Source organism: Ambystoma mexicanum, chromosome 2p (assembly GCF_040938575.1).
Source record: "Ambystoma mexicanum isolate Mex_15411 chromosome 2p, UKY_AmexF1_1, whole genome shotgun sequence".
In the NCBI taxonomy this organism is placed as follows: domain Eukaryota; kingdom Metazoa; phylum Chordata; class Amphibia; order Caudata; family Ambystomatidae; genus Ambystoma; species Ambystoma mexicanum.
The window spans coordinates 1283956489-1283982102 of record NC_090923.1 but is presented as its reverse complement, the minus strand read 5'-3'; the positions used below and the strand labels follow the sequence as shown (position 1 = coordinate 1283982102).

Genomic DNA, 25614 nt, shown 5'->3' with positions numbered 1-25614 from the left:
GCCTACACGTCCCCCCCACCCCCTTTCCTCTCCAATACAAATGATTTGCAAGGCTCCTTGCAGGATAATCCTGGTAGCCCCGTTCTGGCCCAGGCAGACCTGGTTCTCCGACCTGCTTCAGTTGGCAGTGGACGATCCGATTCATCTAGGATCCATGGCCAATCTTCTGTCCCAGAACAACGGGATGATATTGGCTCCCTCAAACTGACGGCATGGCTTCTGACCACTCTGAATTCGGTAAATCTGAATATCCCTCAGGACTGCCGTTGCATCCTGGCAGCAGCAAGAGCCCCATCCACCAACATCTCATATGGCCGAAAGTGGAAAAGATTTTGTACATGGTATGCACAACAACCTAATCTGCAGCCGCTAGCTATAACACCTCATCAACTCATTCTGTATCTATTGCCATTAGCTACAGAAGGTCTGGCAGTCTCTTCCATCTAGGTGCACTTGTCCGGTATCTCCAGGTTTACACGTAAAGGAACATCTTCTCTGCTCTACAGTGACAGGCTAATTAAACATTTCCTGAAGGGCCTCTTCTGAACCTTTCCTCCAAAGAAAAGGATTCCACCTGTATGGAGCCTCAACCTGGTTCTGGCAGGCCTTGTGAAGCCTCCGTTCGAACCCATATCAACAACCCACATCAAGTTTCTCACTTGGAAGCTGACTTTTCTCGTGGCCATTATGTTTTCTAGACTGGTTTCAGAACTCCAGTTCTTAGTTATTGATTCTCCTTAACTTCCGTTCATGAAGGACACCGCAAACCTGCATTTCATTCCTAAGGTACCATCCGAATTTCATAAAAATGCAACAATCACTCTACCAACATGTTTCCAAACTCCTAGTCTCCAGCAGAAAAGACACTGCACTCACTAAATGTTAAAGGGGCACTGAAATATTACTTGGATCGTACAAAATCGTTTAGATCCTCTAAACAACTCTTTGTAGCCTTTGACTCATCCAACAAAGGGAGATCCATTTCGAGACTGGGCCTCTCAAGATGGGAGTAGTCTACAATATCTTTCTCCCATGCAAAGGCCAACAGTCCATTACAATCAAACCCCAGAGCGCATTCCACGCGAGCCACAGCGGCTCTCTGGTCGGGGGTACCCATCAGAGACATTTGTCAAGCGACAACATGGACCGTGCCCCACACTTTCACCAGGCACTACTGCCTACACCAGCAACATGCTGAAGATGTGCAAATGGGACGGGCAGTCCTCCAACGACTGTTCCACTAGGGTAAGCCCTGCAGCTTTCGGGATTGTTCCTGTTTTCTGCCTTATAGATGTATGCTTTTGCTTTAATGTACATGTCTGCTTAAAGTCTATCTTGTGTTTGCCTGGTATACTCCTCCAAGCATGTTTACTGCTACAAAATCTATTCGCAGCATGTGAATCCATGAAAGATCCAATGCTGGAGAAGGGTGTAGTTTCTTAACTGTAACTGCATTTCTCCAGCGTTGGCATCTTTCATGCCCCCTCTAGCCTCCCCCTCAGGCAAACATCCTGTGTAGGACATCCTCCATCTGGAGAGGTCAAAATCTGAGGGAAAGCTGCTTGGGTCAGAGCTATACACTCAACGTCCTATTGGTGCTTCCAAAAGCACCAACAACGACGTCGATGGGACACTTAAGGTGTCAATGTTTTTACATAGGGATATTAACAAGTTAGTTACCAGGGTTTTCCAGAATGACGGGGAATGTTCACAGCATGTGAATCTATGAAAGATACCAATGCTGGAGAAATGAAGTTACAGGTAAGAAACTATTCCCTTCCTAGCCAGACCCATGAAAGAAAACTCCAGATAGAGGGTATACTGTGAATTCTTTAATTTGCAACACCGTCATCTTTCCTTTCATGGCCGTGGCATGTTATCCATTTAATTTGTTTGCTCTCTGAGAAGGAAAAGTTACTTGTAGTGCTAGCTCTTCACATTTCGCTTAAATATAAACACATATAACCTTTCACCAGTTTTTCGAAGAATGAGGGTTCATTACTAGGAAGGGCAATCTCCTCATGATCGCTGAACAACTAGACTGAAGGCTGGCTGCTGCTGTACTGTTGTGGGTTCTCTAGAGGCTCTGCTCCTGTTATCAAAGATTTTACCTTTTGCTGCTTTCCCTCCAGAAGTCATCGGGGACTCTCTGCCTTTAGCTATTGTTTTGAACCTTTCCAGACTTTTGGAGGCAAGTGTAGCCTTTTTGCTCCATTTACATTGCTAGGTTCACCTGCTTTGCGGGCACTGATCAGTCATTTTGTCCCTACAGGCATCAACTTCAGTAAAGTGTGGTAGGGACACTTTGTGTGTACCTGTAATTTTGTTCTTTTTTTCTTTTTTTAGCTGTTTTGTGGTTACTTGCATGGTGCCTCTGGGATTTGATGGTGGCAGCTGATACTTGTACAGTGTTTTTCTCTTTTGTAGCCTTGACTACCATATACTCTAAAATGTCTGTCCCACAAGTTTTTCTGCTGTCCTTTGGCCATCTTCTTCCTGCCCTGGAGTGTTTATATTTTGCGTATATGGTAAGCCTTTTCCTAGGGAAAGTTCCAGCATTCGTGGGCAAAGTAGCAGTCTTTGTGTGTGGCCATATGTTGGGCGCTGTCTGTGTGGACCCAGTCTACATCGCTGCCAGATGTCTGTTGCTGGCAAGATGCAGTGACCAGAAACTATCTGTGATTGTACAGCCTATGCCAGTTTGCATGGTACAGATTGTTGCTGTTGGTAGGCTAGGAACAGCTCCAGCCCAGATCCCGGATAAAAGGACTACTCTTGCAGCTGCTCCGATGATCATGGTTGGAACCAAGACCTCCACAAAGGAAAGAAGCCTGCTGAAGACCTGAAACGCATCATTAGAAGATCGCCAGCAGGCCTTTCTTCACTTTCCCAGTGAAGCCCTGTCTCTCTGAGGATCTCAAGAAGACCTCCCTGATCAAAGATCCAGCCACTGGAAGCGCTCAAAACCGTCCCAGAACCATCTGGGCTTGTTAGACGTCCTCTCGGGCGACTTCGCTTTAATGGTCTCTGTCCAGAGTTGAGCCTTCAGACTCCACATATCCTCAGTTTATAGACCAAGAAGCATTTCCCTGAAGTTGCAACTCCACCACAAAGGGGTCTTGCAGGTCCAGCTTCTTTGTTCTCGCCACAACGGTTGTGTTATGCCATTTTCTTAAAGTGGCCATTCCTGCTCACCGCCTTTCTCACCCTAGGAGTTCCCTGAAGTTTTCACAGAAGTGGTGGTCCCAAAGTCGGTATGTCTGGAATGTCCAGCTATCCAGAATCTGGTACGTAAGAGCGAGAGCAGCGAATTAGCTAGACCCGAGACACTAACGTCCGAAGAGACCTGTGGACCTGCGACTTCTGGGCTTCCTCCAACGGATCCAAGATACTAATCCAGAAGAGCCAACGATTTCCAGAACTTCTACAGTGGGCTTTGTTTGAGTATGTTTTGCCCCCCCCCCCTCTCAATAGGTTTCCATGGCCACACATTCCAAACCTATTTCGGCCGCCCCCCTCACTCCCTTGCCTAGTCCTGAATGGTGGTGTTCTGGCCTGGTATCCTCCCCTCGGACTCACTTAAGGTGGTTGGATTGGGAGATGGTCTTTTGAAGACTTGGCTCTTGTTTTTGCTAAACTGAAACACTTACAACTGGTTTTTGGCTCAAACCAACACTTTTTTTTTTAACTTCCTTAAAGGGGCTCCTAGCCTCCTGGAGATACTTTTATTGGGAGCAGTGATTCTGCTTTTCTAGCTATGGAAAGGCTTTTAAGATTTGAACCTAGTTCTAAAGTCTGGCATGGTTTTTAGGAACTTATTTCTTAACCTATTAGTACTTGCCTGGTTCCATTTCTTTATTCACTTGCTTTACTACACCAGTAGCTTGAAATGTATTTTTAATTGTGTATAAAAGTAGTGTTAGTGCACTTAGCAGAGCACACCAAGATTAATGTATACATATTAGTAGTGAATGTTTTATTGTGTTCCTTACCTGTGGTTTTTAATTGTTTAGAGTATTCTTAGGTCTAAATCAATAATTGTGCACTTTCTGCCTAACTTTTATTAAGCGTGCTTTGTGTGCTTACCTGAATCCTTCACCACTCTCACACCCTCCTCCAAGTCTAAGCTTTGCTGTTCAGTCACACCACCCAGATACAGTTAAGCTAGACATTGTGCGGTTCATTAGAATACGTTTGTTTCTCCGAATCTGTCCACAGGGCTTATTCTGAAAATCCACCTCAACAGCTCCTAAAGGGATAATGTTTCTGTGAGAACAGGAGATGGGCTGCATTTACCACTTTTCTCAGTGTATTCTATTAATGCAGTTTAAGATTAATCAGTATTTTGAAATCGGTTTCACTTGAAAGTGATATTCCTCTTTATGAAAGTGTACTGGGATCGCACCCTTGCTTTGAGAATAGTATGTTTCAATGATTAAATGGCCATGACAAGTGAGGTACCCTTTTCTACTGGTATATTCCACATAAACTGCGCATACAAACACTCATCAACTTCCCATGCATCCCAGTAATTGGGACGACATGACAAAACATTACCAACTTGTGACTTCTTCTGGTATACTCTTTTGAGCAAACTGCTAAAGCAGCGGCTGGCGAGTTATCCTCTATATTGAAATGTGCCAAAGTGTCATTTAGCCGAAGCCCCATATTTGCCTCTACATCTAATCGTTTAAGCAACTTTGATGGCCGTTTAAGCAACTTTGATAGCTGCTGCAATATTTACTGTGTTTTTTTTTTCTGTCTTTAGAAAAGAAAAATAAAACATCATAAGGAAACTACAACAAAAGCCAATCAGTTAATTTCAGCAGAATCTGAATCGGTGGGAACAAATGATGCTACAACTCTCAACAAGGCTAATCTAAAAGTGAAGCGGAAGACTAAATCATCCACAATCAATGAGCGGAACCCTGATGATGAAGAGATTCCACAGCTAGTTCCCATTGCTAACACAAAAAGTCTCAAGAGCAAAGGTGCACAGGTAACCCTTCAGCACAATACCTTTTTTCTGGCAACAATATAAATGTGGGAAATAGCATGGCTGTGAGACAGCGTAATGAAGCTACATTCTCTATTAAGGTCTTGTGAGAGGTCAGAAATGAAAGCCAGACACCAAGTTGTCATGTTTTTGGTTAAAGATTTTTTTTTCAATGAAAAATGGGTTGGGAAAATGCCTCTCTGGCCCTATTCTAAAGAGGAGTTTCCCTTCCGGAAAACCAAAAACAAAGGATCTGTCTGTTAGGCTGTCGATAACTGCGCGCATTTGGGCAAGTGGAATTGCTGTCTCGCTGTCTGCTCTGCTGCTTTTCTTCAAGCTCCCGGAATTGCCGTACGAGGCGCGAACATTCTAACTGACGTTGCCAGGACTTGTGCAGAGCCTTTCCTATTGGCTAGGTACGGTCATCTTGACATTTTTCAACTGGCCCTGAGATTGTAAACTAAGGACTCTCCTAGCAACTAACCTAGCAACGGCCTTTGATTTGATGTTACTCCCTATTTTTAGATCTTTATTGTGTTTTTTTTTTTTTGGTTTCCTTTCAGCTGCACTCAGCCCGCCTCCAAGCCAATCCACATAAAATATGTTGCGCACGCGCATTAGCCCGCCCACATTTGGGCAAGTGGATTTGCTTAGTGGAATTGCTGTCTCGCTGTCTAGCGAGATAGCGTTGGGAGCGTGGGTGTTTATTTAAACTGTTTTAACACTGATCAAGTGAAAGTAAGTGTTAGTACGACTACTTTTGTTTCAATACTTCTGATTCTTCGGTGTTTTCTTTCTTTGATTAAACAATATACTTTGACTAGCAATATGCAAGTACAAGCGTGGGGTAGACTGGTGTGCATGCGCAAGAAGGACAGGATTGCATTCGGATGGAACACATGAGAGCATGCGTGAAACACACTGGAGAATAAAGGTCAGACTTGAGCTCGCAACGTGAACCAGAGCACATGAATAAGACGTGAATGTGTAGGACAATCGAACACCTGAAATGAACAAAAATGCATAGACGGACCTACCCACACGTAACAGCGTGACATACTTAATATGCTTTGGAATGAAGGAAACACTTGAAAACATACATCATAACACACCCCACGCTTACTCTCTCCCTTACACCACCACTCTAGAACACAGAGGTACTATGACACCATTCGGTATAACTGTTCTCATATCTACATCTCCCGCTTACTCCACATCACTCTAAGTAAACATTGCTGGTTTCACACCCCCAGCCAGGCGTTCTCCTCAGGCCTAACGCAGCCACACTCGTTCTGGATAAAGCCGACCAGAGCGAACACATACTCCTGATCTCTCAACCACCACACCTACACTAAGAAGCAGCTACCACTTGAATTCCGCACCAGCTGCACACATACCTGGTGCGCACACGCACTTTTGAACTCTCTCTACTGACCTGAACTTCGGTTCCCAAGGGCGTTCAACCTACCAGCGCCTTCAGACCATACCAATGGTATATAAGGCGCTATGTAAATGCAAAATAACATAACATATGCCACCAATCTCGGTTTTGAGGGCAAAAATCGGCGTACCATCTCAAGATAATGTACATGGTAAAGCACTCCTTCAGAGTTGCCTAACAAGTCTTTTACCACGCGCTGGTCGTTCTATTTCTCAGCGCTCGGCTTCTGTGTCGGTGGAAATCAGACTGTGTAGTACTGAGAATGGAGACGCCTATTTCATGAGTAATAGTGACTCTGCCCCCCCCTCACAGTACAAACTTTACCTCCTGCTACGAACACCGCAGGCAAACAGACTTCCAGTGTAAGCCAAACATCAGCCAATCATCACACAGTACATAAGGATGTAGTAAGCGAAGTTGAAATGAGTGGTGCTCCAACAGGCACTACTTTAATTACTGCTTGCCTCATTGAAGACACCCAGCAATTGTCAGCTCTTGTGGTTGAGGACACTATGCTGCAACCAGTGCCGTGCTCTGTCTTGGCACAGCAAAAGCTGAGGCAGGCACATGCACATCTAACCATGATAGGGGAAATTGAGGTCGAGGACATAAAATTCATGAACCTCACCAATAAAACTCAAGAAGGTAGTGATTGAAGTCCTTTATATTTGTTCCAATACGGGCGATTTAATACAGCTAGAAGAAGGGAGAGATGATAAAAATACTTCAAAAATGAATCTAGCAGCATTTTCGCCAAGATCCAAAGGACGGCCATTGAGAATATTCTTGACTACCTACCCAATATCCAGAGGAATCGGTGTCATTCATAGCCTTTACTCCAAGGCGATCAAGATTCGATCCGACAGCCTGTGAATCTGAGTTTTTTATCCATACTAACCACCCAGGCAGGGGTTTCTTCCCAGAGGCCCCAGCTCTGAAAAATACTCTAAGTGCAATGAACACGGCCTTATTAGCTGTAGCAAAACTCTATGAAATGCTGGGCACGAAGGTCACAAAACAAACAGAGCATATTGAGCAGCTTTTATCTTTGGTAACAGTAATTGCGAAACAAGTCCAGCTGGGCTCACAGGCACCTTTTGAAGGAGTTAGGATCTGTGGAAGCCATTAGGTCAGTTGTGGAACGAGATTCAAAAACTCCTATTGACCCTTTGCCCTCCCTTAGAGCCAAAGACCTCGGTGCACAAGTCTCAGTCATCACAGAGCAATGTGTACCAACTTTTGCGGCCCAAATAGAAACACAGGGTCAGGGCTACTCTGGTGCAGACAGCACTGACACACCTATAGAAGCTCAAAACTCTACAACAATGTCAGTGATTGTGTCCAAAGGCAAAAGGGACGCCAGCACGTCCTTGGAAGACTTTACTCACACAAATAAGTTTGAAGTATTTGGAGTACAGGGACACAAACTGTCCCGTCTAGGGTGCGCAACAGGCGCAAAACTATGACCACAGTGTCACAGATTTCTCAATTGAGGACCAAGTGTAAGAGTAAGCCGGCCAGAAAATGTATCAAATTAAATTCAACTAAAACTCGTTTGGATACTCTCAAAAAATAATAGACAAGAAAATGGAGTAGAATCTATTCCCGAAAATTGTCTGGCATACAAGCCACTTGAGATGATCTGGCGGGTTTGATTAAAGACCCTGCCACTGTTAATCAAATTGTAACACAGAAAAGCTCTTTTAATACGATAGAACCACCAAAGCTTGCTCATGCGAATGAATGGTCCTTCAATTGAGAAAAATGACCCAAAGACCAATGTTTCTATATTCCTCTCGATGTCAGATATTCAGAAGCAGATTCGGAGCTCAATTGAATCCTATATGAAGCATGATTCCACTAAATTTCAAATGATCGTACTAGTCGATAAAGAAAATAATCAACAAATTAACAACATGCAACAGCCCAGCCTTTGTCAGGATAACAATGGAGGTACTGCCCAAATTTCGACTTCAAATGAGCAAATGGCACACATTCAACTAGTGACTAAGGCCCCTACGAAAGCTGATGCCTCTATTGCAGATATACGCGATGAAATTAGAGTTTCCGTTGATGCCTATATGACACAGAACGCAAGGCAAAACTTTGCATTATCTGATGCTGCTGATTATTGGCTAGCGCTAATGATACCTCCTGCAAATCCAATACCAGCCTCTAAACAAGAAATACGCGAAGAAATTAAAGCGTCCATAGAAGCGTAGATGATGCATTCTAACGCCACCAATCAAAGTGGAATGCGTCAACAGGAAAATTGTTTCCAACCATAACACCCTTCTTAAAAGGACCTCACCTTTCCCCCCACACCAATCTGGATCACTTGGCATCTAGACCACTCCAATTTGCATCTGAGCAATACTGACCCTCATGGTCTAGTTACTGCCAGATCTACTAACCGTGCCTTGGAGAAACCCCCTCAAAATAAAGTAAAAATCTGAGTCAATATCGCCTAATTATCAAATGTAGAGATCTCCCTTACAAAAAGTATGATTTTAATAGAACAAGTGTGTTAAATATATGTGCAGAGATCCCAGATTTGGCATCAATAACAACGGTAGATATTGACCAGATTGAATTCATCAATCACAATGACCTGACAGCAGCCCGGATGTATATGCGGTCAGCTCTCGTAGCAAATGCATTCTGGCAAGCGAGAATGGCATTATTTGACATGGGCTTCACTTTAACACAAGAAATGTCCTCTAATGCATTATTGACACAAGGGCACAAATCACGGATTTTCGTGGCAACAAGTAGTGGATCACAAGAGCCAGGTCTCCAAACACAAGTGACGTCGTCATAACAATTCTCAAATACAAAAAGCATAAGCCTGATATCCTGTAATACAAGAGGGCACAGACATCTCCGTTCCTTATCCACTGGTGACTTAGTTGAGATTGACATCATAGCCCTACAGGAGACAGGGCTTCCACCAATTTGGGATTCCCATGTGATCTTGTTTACACCTGCAGAAAAAAGTTTCCTGGCCCGGCCAAAAGGTGGGTTACTATTAGCCATAAAGAGAACCTGTGGATTTCAAACTGAGCTCTGCCAGTCCCCCTCATCTACCTTTCAAATATCTAAGTTAATCACCACCAAAGGGAAACTAGCGATAGTTAACATTTACTGGAGTACTCGTACATTAAAAACGGAAGATTTTTTCGAACAATTTATCACCGTATTAGATACTCTAGTATTAGATACTGGAATCATACATACTATTGTTCTGGGCGACCTGAATTTACATCTCCATCCGAGCCTGGAAGTTGAGTTATCAGGGAATGAAGTGACATGGTCCCAAATTATGGCGGAAAGAAACTTTATTCTGTTGAATGGTAGTGTGCGGGGGGGATATACCAGCTCATGTGACATGGCATCGAAGTCCTCAGACTGCCATTCTGGATTATATTTATGTTCAACACTTTTTAATCCTGTTAATACACTTGAAGTCATACATACCGACATGAGTGATCACAACAAACTAAAGTTATCATTTGATACTCTGTTTCCAATGACAATAATGCCAAAAAACTTAAATATAACAGATGTATCTGTGAACAATCAGGGTACTAGACTGAGATGGTCACGAGATAAATTATGTAAACTTGATAAAAACTTGCAGGATATATATCAGGGTACTAGTATAGAGAATGATGATTATACTCGCGCCATGCAGATGTTCAGACAGACCATTTTAGCGGATAATACCATCAAGCATCACCATGTCCATGCCTTTGATCTTGAGGTGAAGTACAAGAAAGCCGAACTAAGGCGAGAAATTCGCCGGTTGCACATGTTGGCCACTTTAGATTCTGTGATAAAGACCAAAGATCTAAAAGAGCAGTATAGAATGTGGCTTAAAAATAGAAGATTCAAACATGAGCAAGACGGTGCCGCAATGCTAAAACAGCTAATTACCAAGTCTACAGCAGGCATCGGCTGCGATGCTAAAACAGCTAATTACCAAGTCTACAGCTGGCATCTGGGCCCTACTCAGTCAGGCCTCAGGCAATTCACAAGTGGCTGTCCAAACAAACCCTATATCATCTAAGGCATGGCAGGCGTATTTTCAAGGTCTGTACCAATCACCGTTCTCTAACATGAGTTTAACCTTCCAAAGTGAGTTAGTGTCTCATGTCTTCCTGTTTGACATTGATGATATCAAGAATTGTATTAGTAAATTAAGTACATCTCGTGCCGTTGGTCCAGATGGGCTGCATAATGCTATGCTTAAAACTCATCCGAATGAATGGGCTGGTATTTTATACCGAATATATGCTCATGTCTTCAGTACTGGTAGCATTCCTGATACATGGAAGAAATCTATCATATTGCCAATATTTAAAAAAGGTGACCGAGAAGATCTCGGGTCTTATAGACCAATAGCGCTATTAGATTGCCCGGGAAAATTATTCGCCAGATTGTTATTAAACACCTTTAACAGATGGCTTATGACAAAGAACCTCCGTGATCCATTTCAGACAGGCTTCTTACCGGGCATAGGCACAGCCATTAATATGATCACCCTTACAAGTATTATACAAAGTGCCTACCAGTTTAAACAAGCATTGTATATTGCCTTCATTGACTTTAAGTTGGCATTTGATGCAGTTCCACAAGAGTTTCTTTATAAAAAAAAAAGCTTGCCGATGCACATTGTCCTTGGGAAATCCTAAAATGGATCATACAATTACATACAGATACCACTATTCAAGTGAGATTAACAAAGGGTGGTTTACTAACAGATCCAATTCAAACCGCTAGAGGCTTAAAACAGGGCTGCTTACTGGCCTCAGCATTGTTTATTTTTTTATTTCGGATGTGAGCCATGCTTTCTCGAATTTGATTACTGATTCCCCAAGGATTATGGGCTTGCAAGTACAATGGTTATTGTACGCGGATGATATGGTTCTTATATCCCGTACCCCCAAAGGGTTGCGTACATTACTGGGAGCATTGAATGGATATGTCCAGAAACATTGTATAACCATTAAGATCTCAAACAAAAATAATCCAATTCGGGACAAGAAAACAAAGATCAGCCAGTCTGCATTGGCCTCTGCAAAATTGTCAAATCTCGGTGGTTACATCTTACATTTACCTAGGTATGATCATTTCTAATCAGCGGGCAAATGATTCATACAATCATCAAGGCATGTTAAAACTCCAAACTGCAATTTCGCAAGCCCGTATTATTAAGGCTAGGTATTGTAAGTTCTCAATTGTGCCGGTGATTACACACTTTAAATTAAAAGTAACACCAGTTATCATGTATGGTGCCGAGACTCATAAATTGATGAACTACGCCTATTGGGCGATCAGAGAAGGGCGTTATTGAAAACAAGTATTAAACTTACCCAATTCCCAACCTTTGCCATTAGTAAGACACGAATTGGGTTTAATTTCTCTGTATGCGATTTATAAGTGGAAATTGTGTTTGCTTTACCGCAAATGTGTTATGAACAAATCAACAAAGGGTATTTGTAATATTATAGCAATCTACTTGTTAAGTTCAGCAGATCCATTTCCCAAATTGTGGCGCATGAAAATCCAGGGCATACTAGAAGAAGCACAAATTGAAGCAGATTTGTTAATAGCGAATCGAGCAAAAAACAAACTCTGGGAGATAGATTGGATTAAAACCAGAGTAGCATGTTCACAAAATCAACATTTTATTGCACACCCCTTTGAGATGAAATGTTATAACGAGGTTGCGAATTATATGGTGAAATCTCCTAGTCCGTCACATCGCGACGGTTTCATGAGGTTTCGCTTGAATCTATGGTTGACCAAAGAGGTGTTAAATAGGCGCAACATTGTTGGGACTGTGCAAGAAAACTGTCGTTCTTGTAACCAATACGTGGAAACCTTAAAACATTTATGACCAGAATGTAGTGAACTGGTGATGTATAGATGTGTACATTATAAGCAATTATTTGCTGAGTATCGTGACATGACAGCGGATAAACTGTGGGGTTTGTTATTTCACTCACACAGGAAGTCAGTGAGATATGCTGTTGTAAATTATCTCTGCCATCTGGGGTTTCAAAAATCAAAATGACTGTTTTTCAAATCAACTAATAGTTTAACTGGTTGGTGCATATAAATTAAGAATGTGTATACTGAGATCTATTGAGTTGCGATTTGAATGCTGTGAACTTTTAGTGTTATTTTCTTTATTTTATCTTTTTCCTTCCCAATTTTAGTTTGTATGTTCAAGTATTTTGATCATTTTGCAAATGTGTCCGCTTTTATGCGTATTTATTGGGGCGCATTGTTGCAATTTTAAGGCACAAAAGTTATGTCATTTAAAGAGTTATTTTACCAATCATAATATTATGTATGTTAGAATTCGCTTTTTTAATTGTTTCAATTACTGTAACGAGTTGAAAGATCTCGTTTTTTTTTCGTGACCATAACAACTAAATAAATAATAAATAAAGCTGTCCTTGTGGTGAAAACGTCCTATCCTGACCCTCGCACTACGAACAAAAACAAAGTGAGTAAGAATGCTCACCAAAGGTGGTTCCCTTCCCCTGGATTCATGAATGGTATGACAATGTCTCTTTACCTTTGTGTCTATCCTTGATTCACATAATTCCTGTTAGGCAACAAGTTCTGTAACAGTCTTTCTTTAACACAAGTTTCTCCTTTGTCTAGCAAACGCTGTCCTCCTTTGACATTTCTTGTAGCTTTGCAAATCACCCGATATTCTCCCCTGCCAGGAATCTTTATGCAATTCCAACTGCCCGGGGTACTCTACTGCCAAGACTTCTCTTCTGTTTCAATTGCCTGGTATCCGCCTCTTGCCAGGACTTCCTATGTGTTTCCCAGTTCCTCTGTACCACCTAAACTGCATAGAACACCCTTGGCTCGGTATATCTGTCTTCTGTAATGTTCGTTCAAACTTTGTCCGACAATTGCATCTCATGCATTTGTATCTTATTGGTGCTTGGATCTGTACTTTGCCTTTTCTGCATTCAAACAATCTTCTTGTAGTTTCTGTATTAGCAATCTCATTACATTAAGTCGCTGGCGCGGTTGCCAGAACACCCCGGGGTCCCCACTTACTTTGGGTTGATTTACCGGTCCTTTCTGGCATCTCCGGTCCTGTTCGTGCTTCTGCGGCGTACCTCTACTGCTCACTTTCCCATCTGGATTGTGCAGACGTCCTTCCGGCTTCCTTCGCAGCTCCGCGGTCACACACCTATTTCACATTAGATCCCGTTACAGAGAACAGTGCCTCTTAGAGCTGCTGAGCGTCCAGGAACTCTTGCGGCTCCGACGTCTCCACACGTTCTAAGCCTCTGCTGAGGAACAGGCGTCTTATCCTGCACTGTCACACTCAGTAGTGCGGTTGTCATCTTTAAATGTCCTTTGCACATGGGATTCTGTATAACTAGTCCACTTCGGGCTCCTTTTACCAACTCCTTCATCCTCCTCGTCTCAGAACTTGGAGGATTAGGAGTGTTGGAGTCCATGGTTGTAATTGGACATAGCATTTTCTCAGTGGTTTAACATGAGATAGGTTTCACATAAAGGTACGCCAGAAGCAAGGGTTTTGTTGGAGCTTTGTGTCTTTAGTTTATAGGTGGGAGTTTGACCAAAAGAATAATGGGAAGAGGTGTCCTTACTTCCTCTACAAGGGGGCACAAACAGCTGGCAATAGGCCATTACGGTCATGGGCAATAGTGGGAAAGGGGAAGATACAGCATTTTGTGCAATGAATTCATGACATCTCCCTGGTAGCTGCCTCCTCCCATGCAATCCTCCCTCATATAGCTGACCCCAGGGTCAGGATCAGGTAGCGACCACTGTCCCCTGGCCACATGGGAGGTCCTCACTGCCGGCGAATATGTGGTGACTCCATTGCAATCATCCCCGGTCCTCTCTAGAATCAAAAGCCGTTACCTTCTGTCAGATCAGGATTTGAACAGTTGAGAAATATTTAAAAATTAATTACAAGGGTTTTTGAAGAAATTTAAACAATGGATTTTATTAATCACAAACGACCTCTGAGGAGTTTGTGTTTTAATCTTTTTTCAGTCTTTGGCTCCTGATCTTTGCCACATTGCTCATCACCAAACCTACCTCTGTTTTTTCCCATACTGAGAGAGCATAAAACATGTCCTTTATGCTATTTCACTATCAAAACATCCATTTTGAGTTTTTTTCTCAAACTTCTGTTCATTTCAAGGGGTGAGCACCACTGTGAAGGTAGGGAAAATTAGGTTAGGATCCCCAACCACCCCTAGGGAAAAAGAAATACGGTTATAGTAACGGGCAAAGAAAAGGAAAGGTGGACAAAGGAATGCTGGTGTCCAGTTCTTTTTAGTTATATGCACACTTTTCCGGTACACCATCAGGGTTTTAAGAGTTTTTTTTCTTTTTTTTTTAAAAAAAGGGGCACGTACAAGACACTATATACAAATCAAACTGGGCCTGCGCAGCATCAGTGTCCTGAGCGCAGCGTCTACCAATCCTTGGAGGGTTGAAACCTGTTTTTCCTACCGTGGGCATGTGCAACGGTATGTTACTCTAACCCTTTTTTCCATTTTTTTCTTTCATTTACTGGGACCCGGCACGGTGGTTGTGCCGGGTATCATATTCTCCTTTCTTTTTTCTTCCATTTTGGGATCCCTGGCATGGCTTTACATGCCAGGGATCCTTTCTCTCATCCACCACACAGGGGTTACATTCAGCTCTCAAATGATTGTGGTTTAAGTTACGAGACCTTTGACAGTTTCCAAGGGTCTTCAGGCTCCTACCAACTTTGCGCACAGTTTGTACAGGTCACTAGAGGCGTTGGTGATCTTCCATGTGTCCATTTCACTAATGCAGGAGAATGAAACTAGGGCCCCTCATGGTGCTCCAGCTAAAGGGTTTTTGCAAGTATCCATGCAGAGCACTGTTAGGGAGAATTCTCAAAATGTGCTAATTCCTCTAGCTCTTTTGCTGAACTTTGGGACTCTGTACTTTTTAATTCTGTTTGTTTTCTGTGTTTATTTCTTTTTATTATGGAGTTTTAGATAACTCCATAGGCATCATATTTTCATGTGTGGTACACATTACCCTCAGTGCAGTGAGACAAGGTTGTCTTTTAGACTTCCCAAAGGTTTAAATACCTTTTCTGGGATAAACTACTGTTTCCCAGAGAATGTAAAGTGAAATTGACTTTACTAGTATTTCCAAATTCCTAGACCCAGCACACATTATCTAACACACCATCTCACAATGAAGTGCTGGAGGGGTTACATAGTATCCCCTGTGTCTAAATATTCCTTTTCAGTCAAATGCTACCCTTTCCTATTGAAAAGGCTGGTGGCAGTGTTTTACAACAAACTACTATGATTTTTCCCGACCGCGAACACTGGTCACTAAAAATCACAGGAGCCATGTTTTTCAAGATGGCGCCTTAGCCCTTCTTTTTTTGCAGTTTCTTTTTGGAAAGGTCCTTCTAGTGTTTGTCGCTGCGCGCCAAATCAGGTTTGGTCCCTTTGTTAGTGTGCCTATGGCGGGCTTCAGGACTGAAGACCGTGTCTGGCATCTGAGTGTGTGGGGTGGGCAGGAAGTAAGGGAGGGTGCCTGAAACTCCCTGTGCTTAGTCTCCTAGGAGACCCAAATGCACTCTGGCGTGATTGGCTGGCTGACTGTCCGGCAAGGACAGCCACCCTGCTGGGTGAGTGACAGCTAGGCTGGAATGAAAGGGAGAGAACTGTTTAAAAGACAAGTCTCTTGGACTGGAAAGCAGTCGACCACTGGACTGCAAGAACCGAAGAAGAGCTGGAAGAGGACGGCTGCTGCAACTCCTGGACTGTTGGTTAGCCCGGTCAAGCCCTGCTGCAGGTCCGAATTGCTAAGTTCATCTCGACAGAGAAGTGCCTTCAAGGACGACTTCTTCCTTTGAGTTGTTGGGACCAATCAACTCGTAAGCCATCTGGATACCATTCTCAAGGCTGGTTAGGATTAACCAGGGAGAGGGATACCAGCTTGTGCGCTTGAAGAGCTACTGGAACTGAAGTGACTCCATCTTGTTTGCTTTTTCGATGATCCCGTGCAGGAGTCCCCCGCATTCCTCCCTCTTGTCCCCACGACTGGGGCTCAGGAACAGTGAGATCTGCAGGAACTGCCAGGAACCAACGTCTTCAGCTGAATTTTTTTCTTCACTAAGGTACTGTGCCAACCTGATTGAGAGAACGCCACTCTTGCGGTGAAAGTTCGTGAAACTTTCCCAACTTGCAGGCCTAATCAGCTTGTGACCCGAAATATGACTCTTTCGCCTAAACTACGTCTGAGAACTTTTGCAAAGACTTTAACTTTTTATACCCGAACTGCTCTTACCTATCCAGAACACTAGCCCATTGACTTTGGCCTAGCCTGTTGATTTTAACTCTTCTGGTGAACTGAGATAATTTGCACTGTGTAACAAGTATATCGAATCTATTCTACTTACCTTGTCCCTTTTGCTCACTTCTAAGTAACTGAACTGCCATTTTGCTCCTATTTCAGGGGAGCTCAAACTGTCACAAAATCTTAGTTTTCTGTTTGTGTATTTGTATATAATATTAAGTTGCCTCCTTCTAGTGAAATGTTTTCTAAATGATTGTGTAATAAATTAATAAGTGTTTTACCAAGAAACCTTGAGTATATGTGTCTACTTGAACCACTGTGATTGAAAGTCCTCTGTGTAATTACTTGTACTGCTCACATTCACTCTTGAGATAAGCCTGGCTGCTCAGCTCGCTACCAAAAACTGTGTGGTACAGACTTGTACCAAAGGTTGGTTTGGCTAACACCTGTAGTCCTAATTGTGTGTAGTGCTCCCAGAGAGTACTGCATGCAATTATGCCTAACACACGCAAGCATACAACCACCACCAGACTAGACTCTCAGCCCTTTTAGACTTAATGCCTTCAGTGGAGGCTTTCATTGTTTGCTAAAGTGGTTGAAGGCACATCCTTAGCCATTTTGGGCACAACAGGCATTCTTTTGATATGTATCGCTACCAAAACATGAGTTCATTCAGGGATCGAAATTAATGTTCGGTAAGCAGGAGCTAAAAGCAGTTCCTGGGTATCCAGCATTAACCAGGATCTACCACGGGGGAATTGGGAGATAGTACATAGCTTTCCACAAATCTAACTTCCTCATAAAATGCAAACATATCACACTGTCCAATATTTATGACCAATTATGCTTTAAATGTTGTATACATGTATTTTACAGTCTAGCTATAGATTGTCCTCAGCGCACTGATTTAAATACACATAGGTATGTTAGTTCGCCACCAATTGGCCTGGGGAGCCAAAAGTAGCTCCTGGTAGCTGTAGCAGTCAAGCAAACCAGTCTCTTTCAAGCAGGAGCTAAATAGCTCACAACTCACCTCAATTTCGAACCCTGCCCTTTACTCATTGAGGAGGTTCCCTGGTCTGTGTCAAGCATCCAGAGGGAAGACCCAGAACCAAGGCCAAATTATCCAAAGCTGATACTTTCACTTCCAAGAGACATTTTCAAAAAGTGGGGAAAGAAAGCGGGCACGCTACCATATAGGACACTTTGTTCGGTAAGAGTTTCATAGAAATGGTAAATCTTCCTGACATGTCAACCCCAGAACTTTTTGCTTTACTGGTGGATTATTTTCCCTTTGACCACCAGTGAGTGGGAACCTTTTTCCACACTCACAGAATCTTTTGCTCTTTTTAATGGTGTCATTTTTTAGACTCTCTAGTGTCTTTTTAAAGTTATACTCTTTAACAACTTTTTGCCAATAAGTGCCTGTTGTAGCTGGGTTGCCCGGGGGCTCCCCGTTTAACTTTCTTTTCCTAACCTTGAGAGAACTACACTTTCAAATGGTAGAAAGGATCCTTATTTGTATTTGTTTATTTATAACGCGCAGACCATCAGGCCCGGGGGCATCAGGGCGCAATTTGTACAACATTTGCAAGGACAAACATACAGGCAAGGAGGTTACATCACAAACATTTAAACAATACCACTAAATAACAATCATATTAATTACATATATTACATAGTTTACAATGCACTAGGATTAACTGAGGAGGTATCCTAGTGTGAGCAAAATCGTTAGCAGAATTAGCAGGCCAGAAATGGAGTCAAGGGGGGCAGGCCAGGGAAAAATAAGACAGAGGTGTCAGGCATGTCTTAATGCTGGTCAAAGAGCCAGGATTTGGTTTTAGTCTTGAAGGTGTTGAAGGAATCTTCGGCTCTGATAGTAGCAGGGAGGGTGTTCCAGAGTTTAGAGGCTAGGACAGGGAAGCTGGTGCCTCCCGCTTTCTGAAGCTTAAACCTGGGGATGGTTAGGCAGTGAGTCTGAGCAGTTCTTAGAGGTCGGGTAGTAAAGTGGCGTGAAAGCCGACTACATAGATAGATCGGGGCCTTGTTGGCTAAGCATTTGTGCGTGAGGGCAAGCGTTTTTAGGGAAATTCTCTGCTTCACCGGTAGCCACTTTAGGCTGGTTCTGGCGTCTGGGATGTGATGGTTGCGAGGGATGTTCAGGGCCGCTCGAATGGCATTGTTCTGGGTAGTTGGGAGTTTGGAAAGGTTCTCTTGGCTGGTGCCTAAGTAAAGAGCACTGCAGTAATGAATTTTTGCCATAAGTGTTCTGGCTAGTGTGACACTGTTGGGGGTAGTAAGAAATGGTCTGCAGGCAGAAATAAGTTTGCACGTGTAGGCGGATGTAGACCTAACTGCATTTGTTTGTCTCGATAGGGATAGGGTCGAGTCTAGGTAAAAGCCTAAAGTTTTGGTGTCTTTCGAGACACGTATGGTATTGCCGTCTATGGTGAACGACTGATAAGACGGCTCGAGTTTGCTCAGGCGTTGTGAGGTACCCAAGATAAGGAGCTCCGTCTTATCGTCGTTCAGACATAGCTGGTGCTGGGCCATCCAAGCTTGGATAACCAGGTAGACGTCATTGAGGGCCTTTGTGTCTGCCAGATAATCACCTGAGATGGGAATGAGTATCTGGGTGTCGTCCGCATAATTGGTGTAGGAGACACCCAGATAATCAAGCACATCAAAGAGTGGTTTCGTAAAGATATTGTAAAGTGTCGGTGACACGCAGGAACCCTGAGGTACGCCGCAATGAATAGGGGAAGGATCCGCCGCTGCAGAGGGTGCAAAGACCCTCATGGATCTGTTGCTCAAGAAGGATTTGATCCAGGCCGCAGCGGCGTTGAGAAGTTGGCAGCCGAGTGGAGGTGTCTGCAAAGGATTTGGTGGTTAACCAAATCAAATGCGGCAGAGAGGTCGAGGAGTAAAAGCATAGCAAGTTTGCCATTGTCCTTTAGTACTTCGATCTGAGTTTTTAGGTCTAGTAGAGCCGTTTCAGTCCCATGTCTGGGCCGAAATCCGGATTGTCGTAGGCCCAACAGATTGTTTGATTCGAGGTAGTTTTGGATCTGCAGGTAAGCTGCGCGGTCCAGTATCTTAAGCAGAAATGGTACTGTAGTGATAGGTCGGAAGTTTGTGGGTATATTTGGGTCTAGAGAAGGTTTTTTTAGTAGCGGGATCACCCAGGCGTCCTTAAGGTTGTCCGGGACAATACCTGCTTTGGATCCCTTTTACATTTTGTTTAGTGAAACCAGCACACCCCTCCTTATGTGGAGTGCTGAGGAGATAAAATGTATCCCCTTTCACACTAAAACTGTAACAATTCTGTTACAGGGAAAAGCTTAACTTCAATGGCTGGTGGCAGTGATACCGTGTAGGTATTTGGTGCACCTTTACCCGCGGGCTGTGTTCGCAGCAGCAGTAAAGGCACCTAAGGGTGCTCATTTTACCAAAATGGCCCCTGTCTTCTTTTTTTCGCCATTTTAGTGTTTCTTGGCCTTTCTTGTTCCTAACCCCTGACATCCAGGGTAGAAGATAATTCCTTTGTGCGATTTATATCTTCGGCGGGAGTCCCCTGGACTCCCCGCCCAGGTTCCAGTCTGTCTGTGAAGGCAGGAACTGAGGGAGGAGTCAAAGTCCACAGCCCTTTGTCTTCCTCCTTGCCTGAATGGGGACAAATGCCAGTGGGGGGGGGGGGGGGTTGGTTGTCCTGATTGGACAACCATACAGTCCTTGTTGTAAAATGCTGGGAGAGAATGCAGAGGGTGTGCTGTAGTTTCTGTTCAATACTCCTAACCTGGAAGCTGAAGACAAGTCGACCATTGGAACCAAAACCGAAGAGGATGATGAAGGAAAAACGGTTGAGACGATTTCCAGCGACCGGAGAACCTGCTGTGTAACCGGAGCCTGCTGTAGCCCTTCCTTCCAATCTACCTGGGGCCTCCGAAAATGACAGCCCTGACCCAGGGCCTGGTGAGCCCAACTGGACTCGAGAAGACCTGCATTTTGACCCTCCCACGCGTTGCAGCGACCTTGCAGGGCTGCAATACCTTGGTACCTTGAGCCATTGTGCGGTGCACGCTCTTCAGAATTCCGAATCTTGCTGAAATTTCGTGGGAATCCTGGTGTATCTCCAGCCACACAAATCAAGTTAGAAAAGTCCCCTCACCAGAGTGCTGGACCTTTGTAACAACGATAATTCAGCCACGATATTCGGTCTTCTGTGCTCCTGTAAAAGGCGCCAAATCCACCACAGAACTACATCCATTTGCGAGGAAAACCTTGCCTAGAGCCTTCCCCGTTAATCCGTGCTGCAAAGTTCCTTCTGAGGTCCTGGGTTCAGTTACCACGACAAGGAATCCACTGACCGGTTATTTGGCTGCAGATCCTGAAGTTGTCCTGCTGCAAAATCTTCAATGCTGAGGTACTGTGTTGGCTTGGCTATGTACTTACCTTAAGTCTCTTGTGATTCCTGTGAAGTGTGGGGATGTTTTCTGTGATTGGAAGGCCTCTCGTCTAGTTCACCCAGTTCCACTGCTGGAATCCTGCTAGGGTGTCTACTATGAAGCCCCTAGACCCTCTTCTAACTCTAGAGATAAAATACTCCCGTTTGCCCAGTCTTCCTGAGGAACTCTGACTTTTGCTACTTAAGAACCTATTCTGACACTGTTGGTTGGACACTAGATCCTAGTGATTTCCCCCACCCAACCCCCCTTCTGCCACTGAGAAAACTCGTGCTCCAAGAATAAGGGAAAGACTTGTAAGGGATTGGGCCTTTTGCCTAGAAAAGAGAATAAGTAGTGTTTAAAAGTTACTTACTTGAAAAAGAGTTAGTTGCTAACTGTAACTCGAAGAGTGAACAGTTACAAAAAGTTCTTAATTGCGTTGGATGTGTGATGCACTATTCTCAAAAGTATGGTTAACGTCTTTCTTTCCTTAGAAACCATTTTGCCATTCTAATAGAAAGTAGATGTTTAGTTTATTATTTATATAGCGCCGCCTGGCCCTGGGGCAATCCGGTGCTTGATATGGTTACACAGTAGTGAACGTGTTACAGGCATGGTAAGAGTATGCAAGCAGATGTGAAGGTATATTGCTCACCTGTGATTTGGTTGTACCACTTCCCAAAAGTTCACCAGATTATTCCTGTTAGGATAATTGTATGAGTGTTCCCCAACTGGGTCTTGCTTCCCCTGACTTGCTGTTAGCCTGTCCAGAATAAGTCTGCATTAGGTTTTTGCCTACCTAGAATAACTTTGAGTCATGAGTCATTCACTAAAGTGCAAAATTGGGTTTCACTTTCCCCCAAAGTGAAAGCCACAGCAGGCAGAAACACAACGCGGTTGTGTTTACATGTCGCATAGTGTTTCTGCCTAAATCTGCTTTCCCATTTGGGGCTTTCGGAGAGCCCCAAATGGGAAATGCTAAATGCTGCGTTGTTTCTGCTTGAATCTGCTTTCCCATTTGGGGCTCTCGGGCTCCCCATGGGGAGCCCGAGAGCCCCAAATGGGAAAGCAGATTCAGGCAGAAACACAACGCGGTTGTTTTGGAAAACGCTGCGGTTTTTCTTTCCGAGTTTCGCAGGCTCCTCCGAGCCGGAGGAGCCCGAGAAACTTGGAAAGAAAAACCGCTGCGTTTTCCAACACAATAACGTTGTATTTATGTTTGAGGTCGCTTCAAAAGCGACCGCAAACATAAATACAACGTTTTTAAAGCTGCGGTTTTATTTCTAAGTTTTCCGGGCTCCTCCAGCCCGGAAAACTTAGAAAAAAAACCCCAGCTAGTGTTTATTTTTTTTTAAAAATAAATAGCACTTACCGAGATTCAGCTGCAGCTTTCCTGCTCTGGTCTCCGGTCCCCGTCCTCCGCGTACAGCACTAATGAAGGGAAAGCCACCCAGCGGTAGCTTTTGTTTACTACAGCTGGCTGGCTTTTCCTTCATTAGTGCCGCAAAAGCCAGCACAGGAGGGCATCCATTTCACAAAATGGATGCGCCCATGTGCTTGCTTTTGCGAATTTTGAGCTTGAATAGCTCAACATTTTACATAGGAAGTTTTAAAAAAGAGAATGCTAGTATTTTTTTTTTTATGTTGCCTATCTATTTTTTAAATAACATTTTTTACTAGACCATGCCTTTAACTTGTATTGATGGAGAAGATCTAACCTAGACTTCATTGGGAGTATATAGGCTTTACTTACTTTGAATTAGCTGTGTGCCATCGAAAAATAAGTTACAAGAGTTACTGCTTATCTCAATCTGTGTTTCATTGATCTCAAAAGCACCTGTAATTGAATAGTACATCCTTAGGTTTTACTCACCTAGTATAACTGCTTTATCACAAAAGTAGTTATAGGTTTTTACTGTACCTATAGTAAGTGTTCCACTATTCACAAAACGTGTACTGTCCAGTTGACTGATTATGTGATTTTCTGCTGAGTGTCACGGTACAACTGGTGTAGGGTCTACTACCCTTGAATTACTGAATGTAATCTGAAAGTAACCATTGGTGTTTACTCCCCAAGAATAGGTGTGACCTATACTGAATGTGTATGAAAAAGTTTGACTTCCGTAGAACTACTGTTAGGTGTTCCAAATTAGGTTTATGCTTTGGTATGTGTACCTTCAAGCATAGTGTTGTATTGTTGTTGGGGAGAGTTCTCAAGAATGTGCCAATTCCCTTCACATTAGAGACCCCCAGCAACTTTGCTAGATTTTGAGGACTTGATTTTTTTTTTAAACCTGAAGTGAGTGAGCGCCTTTTTCCCACTCTCTCATGTATTTTGATATGTTTTACCTCTGTGTTTTCTTTGGTTATGGAGTCTAAACAACTCCATAGGCATCATATTTTACAATTGTCACAAAGCACCTTCAGTGCAGTGACACAGGGAAGTATTTCAGATTTCCCAAGGTTTAAATACCTTCTCTGGGATAAACTACTGTTTCCCAGAGTACGTAAAGTGAAATTGACTTTACTAGTCTTTTTAAATTCCTAGACCCATAGAGTGCTGGAGGGGTTACTTAGTATCCCGTGTCTAGATACTCATGTAGCAGTCAAATGCTACCCTTTCCTCTCAGAATGGCTGATGGCAGTGGTTTTACAATGAACTACCCTGATTTTTCCCGAACTATTCGTAGCTCCGTTAACGTTAAATCGCGGGAGCCATGTTTTTCAAGACGACACCCAAGCCTCCTTTTCCCAGTTAATTTTGGAAAGGTTCTTCGCAAGTGTTTCTCTGCACGCCAAACCAGGTTTGGTCTCTTTCTTCATTCGCCTTTGGCGGGCTCGAGTGAATACCGCCTCTGGCGCCAGAGTGTCTGGGGTGGGCAGGAAGTGAGGGAGGTGCCCGAAGCTCCCTGTGCTTAGTCTCCTAGGAGACCCAAATGCACTCTGTGGTGATTGGCTGGCTGGCTGACTGTCCGGTGAGTAACAGCTAGGCTGGAATGAATGGGAGAGAACTGAATAAAAGGCGAATCTCTTGGATTGGAAGGCTGAGTCGACCACTGGACGAAGGAACTGAAGAAGTTGAAGAGGACACCTGCTGCAACGCCTGGACTGTTGCTTTGCCCGGTGAAGCCCTGCTGCAGTGCCTACTTGTTACGCTCACCTGGTTCCCACAGGGGCGTCGATCGGACCCGGACAGCTGCGGTCTCCACCAACGTGATGCGTAGTGCTGAGATGACTGTCTGGACTGGCCCGCCTAATCGCGTCGTCTTGATCCGTAGAAGTATTCTCCTGCAAGTGGAGAAAGGGATTTAGCCACCCGTGGATTTTAGTGATGGCCCCTTCCCACTGTTCTCGTTCTCCCCACTTGTCACCTCCGATATCCCCTTTTAGTAACCTCACCTTATGTTTTTAAATGATGAGCTCTCCATCCTGCATGGCATGCAGGGGCGCGTAGATACCAGTTACTTCACTGGTTTGAAGGTACTCGAGGAGTTCTGGAGGAATATTTACTCTGGGGTTTATAAAGTACAAAGAGTTCAATATGTCCGATGTTCACTCTTGTTCCATTCCCTTGTTGAATTGCAGCTGGTTCAAAAGAATGTTGCCTGGAGGCAGCTGATGGCGTTCAGGTAAGAGTCTGTATTACCCAACACTGTCCGGTAAAAGTTGCACGAGTTTAACTTGTTGTTTTCTCTCCCTTTATAGGTGCGGCATATGAAGATGAGGCGTATTAAAGGGTAATGCCTGGTAAATCAGGTAAGAGTATGGTGGTAAGAGATTGTATTTGTCGGCTCTCTTGGCTCACCTTGTTGTTTCTTTTGTTTTCCCCCAGTATGCTGTGGACTGGTGAGTATAATGCGGCGCTACTGCTGGCGATGCGACGCGTGCTGGAATAATGTCCTTTCCAGGCTCTGAGACGTGCTGGATCCGGAATTAGGTAAGGAATTAAAATAATGTCCGTGATCTAACCTTTTCTTCCTTTTTCTAGGAGCTCCGGATTCGAGGCGGGCATGGCAGAAGACTGGATGCTGACTTGCAGGCACGGTGAGCGTTACGCTGAAGGATGCAGAATAACACGAAGCGTGTGCTGCTGTTCGGGCGTGGTTTAAATAGCCTCCAAAGTAGTTCCAGATAAGAAGTTCCCCAGAACCACACCCGAGTAAAAAAATAGTCTCTGTAACAAAATAGTCCCATCCAGGCCTCACGTTGGCTTGGATTCATTTGCAGCATGTTCTGCATAAGGTAAGTAATGTCTATGAGCCTGGCGCCTATGGCGCCAGGACTGGTTTCTAAGATGAGCCTGGCGCCAGGACTGAACCCAAACAGCCCCCAGCCGGGGCTGCTGGGGTTTTAACAAGTAT

The 25614-nt window shown here is 43.8% G+C and overlaps 1 protein-coding gene across 1 annotated transcript in view; it reads left to right on the top strand.

Annotated features, from left to right (window-relative positions):
* The window catches only part of RSL1D1 (ribosomal L1 domain containing 1), a 426377-nt gene that overhangs the window by 372023 nt on the left and 28740 nt on the right, over positions 1-25614 (top strand). Inside the window, exon 9 of the mRNA XM_069645597.1 lies at positions 4769-4999. Within this exon, the coding sequence (XP_069501698.1) occupies positions 4769-4999 (231 nt within the window). The remainder of the gene's footprint in view (positions 1-4768; positions 5000-25614) is intronic.